The sequence below is a fragment of the Chenopodium quinoa genome, unplaced genomic scaffold (assembly GCF_001683475.1).
Source record: "Chenopodium quinoa cultivar QQ74 unplaced genomic scaffold, ASM168347v1, whole genome shotgun sequence".
In the NCBI taxonomy this organism is placed as follows: Eukaryota; Viridiplantae; Streptophyta; class Magnoliopsida; order Caryophyllales; family Amaranthaceae; genus Chenopodium; species Chenopodium quinoa.
Window position 1 is genome coordinate 586,897 of NW_018742467.1, and position 4,238 is coordinate 591,134.

At 37.7% G+C, this 4,238-nt stretch overlaps 1 protein-coding gene across 1 annotated transcript; it reads left to right on the top strand.

Annotated features, from left to right (window-relative positions):
• Positions 1-511: 511 nt before the first annotated feature.
• On the top strand, positions 512-3,206 carry LOC110719033 (pectin acetylesterase 9-like). Its single transcript, XM_021897947.1, has 9 exons — positions 512-788; positions 872-954; positions 1,461-1,590; positions 1,915-1,994; positions 2,106-2,192; positions 2,309-2,433; positions 2,534-2,651; positions 2,752-2,829; positions 2,945-3,206. The coding sequence occupies exons 1-9, from the start codon at positions 650-652 to the stop codon at positions 3,104-3,106; spliced, it is 1,002 nt and encodes a 333-aa protein (XP_021753639.1). The 5' UTR covers positions 512-649; the 3' UTR covers positions 3,107-3,206.
• Positions 3,207-4,238: the final 1,032 nt, after the last annotated feature.

A 4,238-nucleotide genomic window follows, 5' to 3' on the forward strand; every position in this document is an offset into this window, starting at 1 on the left:
CATGATGAGTCCAAGGAGAAATAAAGTTTAGAGAAAATAAGTATTACAGATACATGGGCTCATTAACAACCCCTCCTTGTACTGAAGGTGTCATATGGATTGTCGATAAACGAGTGTGTGAAATTGTAAAGTTTGTCAAAAACTATGTATGTTTTTCTATTGTATTTGGAACATTCATTATCGTAGGTAACGTTGTTAGAAAAGTTTTTTTTAAATGGTCGACCTTGTAAATAAGGTCTTTTTATAATATGGTCCTTTGACCGGATTCTTGTCATTGATTTTTCTAGTCCAAATCAAACCTCACTCAACTAAAACACGCTCAATGACAAAATTGAATTTTCTAGTCCAAACCAAACCCTCCTCCAAATTATTTGACTTGTAATTCAACTAAGTCAACTAAGTCAACCTTACTCGTAAATCAACCCATATCTTGGGCTAGAAACTTAAATTTGGAATTTGAATCGGCGCAGCACAGCATTTTCCTCCTATCTTTCCATCTTTCTATCCCCGATCTTGGACATTTATAATGCTCCTCAACTTATACATATAGGCATATATAGCTTGCTCTAGTTCATGCATTGAGCGGATCAACTTTTCTCCTTGTAACATAATTTTAAGCACTAGAAATTTGTTTTTGTACGTAAAAAAAATGATGGTTTTCAGGCTAAGTGTGGCTGTATTGCTCCTGCTAACATTCGCACCGCGGTGTACTTACTCACAAGTACCTGATCAACTTTTTGTGGGCATTACAATGGTGAAAAATACCACTGCAAATGGTCTTGGAGCATGTAAGTCTTAATTTTCAAACAATAATGTACACTACTTAAAACTATGTTACTACCCTTACATGCAATTAATTATTTGGTTGCAGATTGCTTGGACGGGAGTTTACATGCATATCGTTTCAGCCAAGGATTCGGTTCTGGTGCAAGTAACTGGCTTTTGCATTTTGAGGTGATTTCTAGAATATCGGAATTTTGTTAATTTCTACATTAGTAATCAAGTGTTAGTGATTTTAGTAATACATTATGAGTGATTTAAAAAGCTCGGTCAGTAGGTTTCCTGCTGCCAGTCCCAAACCTAGATAAAGGAGGACAATTGCGATAGGCCAGTGATAGCCAGTTTAAAACTTTGTCAAGAAGATTTTGAGTGATTAAAAAACCAAAAATAGGTCATTCTATGAAAGGTGATTTTATTAGTACGGCAATGCATAACTTTGGGTTGAAAAGCTTTACTTGAATTTTCTATATCAAGAAAAATTAAAATAGCCTTGATTAGTTGTACTCCGTAGTGGAGGGTTGAGACTTTTATTTAGAGATAGAGGCTGGAATTAGTAACAGTAGTGACCCTAAAATAAATTGTTTTTTTTTAAAAAAAATAATAGTTTATTGGTGAAACCTAGCTAGCTTTGACAATGGAGATCAATCGATCACTTGATGTATATGATGATGATTTGGTAGGGTGGTGGATGGTGCAATGATGTTCAGTCATGCTTGGAGAGGACGAAAACTGATGTTGGATCCTCAAACTACATGAAAAATGTGGAAGTCTTTTCTGGGATCCTAAGCAACAATATATCCCTCAACCCAGGTTCATAATTACTCCCTACTTCTTTATTTTGTGTTTGGTATCGTTGTCTGTTTGGGATCCAAATTTGTCATGTAATTCTTCTTCAATTCATATTCATGCAATGATGATCATAATGCAGTTATAATTGATCAGCCAAGTTCTTGCTTTGCCAGCTTAGTAACTAGAATGACATGTTCTATGTGAAAAAATAACCTGAAGCATAGGACTTGTGTAACTTAAAAGCCAAAAATGATGTGAAAGTAATTTAATGTTACACGTATTAAGTTTTTCTTTTTGTTTTTCGCGATTTTTAGTTCATAATGCTTCATGTAATGTCAATAACAGACTTCTACAATTGGAATCGCGTTGTGCTTAAATACTGTGATGGTGCTTCCTTTGCTGGCGATTCCAAGTTTGACAATGGGGTAAATATGTTTCAGTCATATCTCTCTTTAGATCATTTTCTGTACAGTTCTCAACGGTTATAGGAAATTATTTTTTGTTCTTCCTAATCTGTACACGTTAACATTGGGCAGACCTCATCGCTTTACTTCAGAGGGCAAAAAATTTGGCAGGCAATAATTTCTGATCTTCTTCCAAAAGGGTTGGCACATGCAGAGAAGGTAGATAGATTACTGAGATAAAATAAAAACTATGATTAACTGTAAAAAACTTCTTAGCATGTTCCGAAATTGATTGGCATATGACATCTACGCCTACTCTGATCTGCACTCTGCAGGCTTTGCTCTCTGGCTGCTCAGCAGGGGGTTTAGCAGTGTTTCTGCACTGTGACAACTTCTCCAATTATCTACCAGAAAATTCTACTGTCAAATGTATCAGTGATGCCGGTTTTTTCTTGGACGTGTAAGTCATCTTATATTCTCATGTCCTGCATATTATATCCTTCTTTTCCCCTGCCATATTTTTTCAGATTTCAGTTCATTATTATCCATCCATATTACAGAAATGATGTAGCCAAGAACGACACTATTAGATCCTTTCACCATGACGTCGTTTCTCTTCAAGGAGTAGAAAAGAATCTGAACCAAAACTGTACCAGTTCTCAAACCAATCCTAAGCAAGTATGATTCTGCAAACTGCTTGAAGAATTCACATAATAATTATTTAATTTGCTTTTACATTTATAAGGTTCTAATTTGACGTCTCATTTTTTTTTATCAGTGCTTCTTTCCACAATATTTCTTGAGTTACATCAAGACTCCACTTTTCGTCTTAAACTCTGCATATGATACATGGCAGGTACTTTACACCTCTTATCTTCTGTGTAACAGTAACTTCATAAATTCGTTGAACTTATCTTATTAGAGAAAGTTACGAAGTACTCGTATAAGATATTGATTATATACTCTGGCAGTTAAATAACATCTTGGTACCATCTTCGGCTGATCCTGGGGGAAGATGGAATAATTGCAAAAACAATGTATCAGGTTGCACTGATAGTCAAATTCAGATACTACAAGGTTTAATATATTTCCTTACTAGAGTACCATTTTTCAATCCTTATACTTTCAGTTAATGAAACTTTTCAAAAAAATCTGTGAGTCCATTGAACCCTTCCTGTATCCACCCTATGACTAGAGGTGCTAATTTGGATGTTTAGAACGGGTCTAATGAGGTCGGATCGAATCAGGTCAATTTTAAAATTTGAGTCACATATGAAATTATTGTATATACGTGAGTCGAAATCTAAATCGAATATTTTTTTTCCGGTCGAGTCGGGTCAGGTATGCTTTTGACACCTTTACCTGATCCATCACAACATACACGACTCTACTACTTAAATTATTATGACCCAAATTGTAGACACCCATTTGTGTCTCCCCAAAACCAAACCTAGTGATGAGTACCTTTCAATTGTCCGGAAGGATAATTGGGAGATTGAAAGGAATGGTGTCTTTCAAACAAGTGTATTATTTCGATAGAGGGTTCGAAATTATTAGAAAGCTAATTATTCAGTGAGGTCAAGTGATCGAAATGCTTGGGTGGAGGCCGCTTCCAATCAGTAATATTAATGTATAATTAATATTATAGTTTAATCTTGACTGAATCCTTCGGGTCACACCCAAGAAACTAACGAACCAACGCGAAGAATTAATTCGAAAGGAATTAATGAGTCGCCCGAGTAATTAATATTTAGACATCGAAAATTCGAGTTTGGAGCGTCGAAATCAAGCGTCGGAAGTCGAGTCAAAATAATAAAAGACGAGACGAGAAAATTACTAATAAATTAAAAAAATTACCAAAATAACCCTTGCATTAGAATGTGCCGAGCAAGTCGAGTGATAGGGGCATATGGCCTAGCAAGGTGGCTAGCAAGCGCACCAAGCCGAGCCTAGGCTGGCTGGTGCATGTTAGCGCACCTTTGCTAGCAAGGGCCAGCTAGCAGCCCGCACCATGTACGAGGCATGCTAGCAGCTGGCCAAGGCTGGCAGCCCGCACCATGTGCGAGGCATGCTAGCAGCTGGCCAAGGATAGCAGCCCGCACAAATGTGCGAGGCATGCTAGCAGGCTTTAGCTAGCAGCCTGCATATGGTGCATGGCATGCTAGCAGCAAGCCTCGGCCAAGCAACCCGCACATTGGTGCGTGGCCTGCTGAGCCGAAGGGAAGGCAGCAGCCGGCAGCCCACACTTGGGTGCCTTGGTGCCCA

Excerpts from the sequence above, each read along its gene's own strand:
- LOC110719033 (XM_021897947.1), top strand. The coding sequence starts at position 650 with ATGATGGTTTTCAGGCTAAGTGTGGCTGTATTGCTCCTGCTAACATTC. Across the intron at positions 955-1,460 it reads ACTGGCTTTTGCATTTTGAG|GGTGGTGGATGGTGCAATGA; the intron begins GTGATTTCTAGA and ends ATGATTTGGTAG. Across the intron at positions 1,591-1,914 it reads CAATATATCCCTCAACCCAG|ACTTCTACAATTGGAATCGC; the intron begins GTTCATAATTAC and ends TGTCAATAACAG.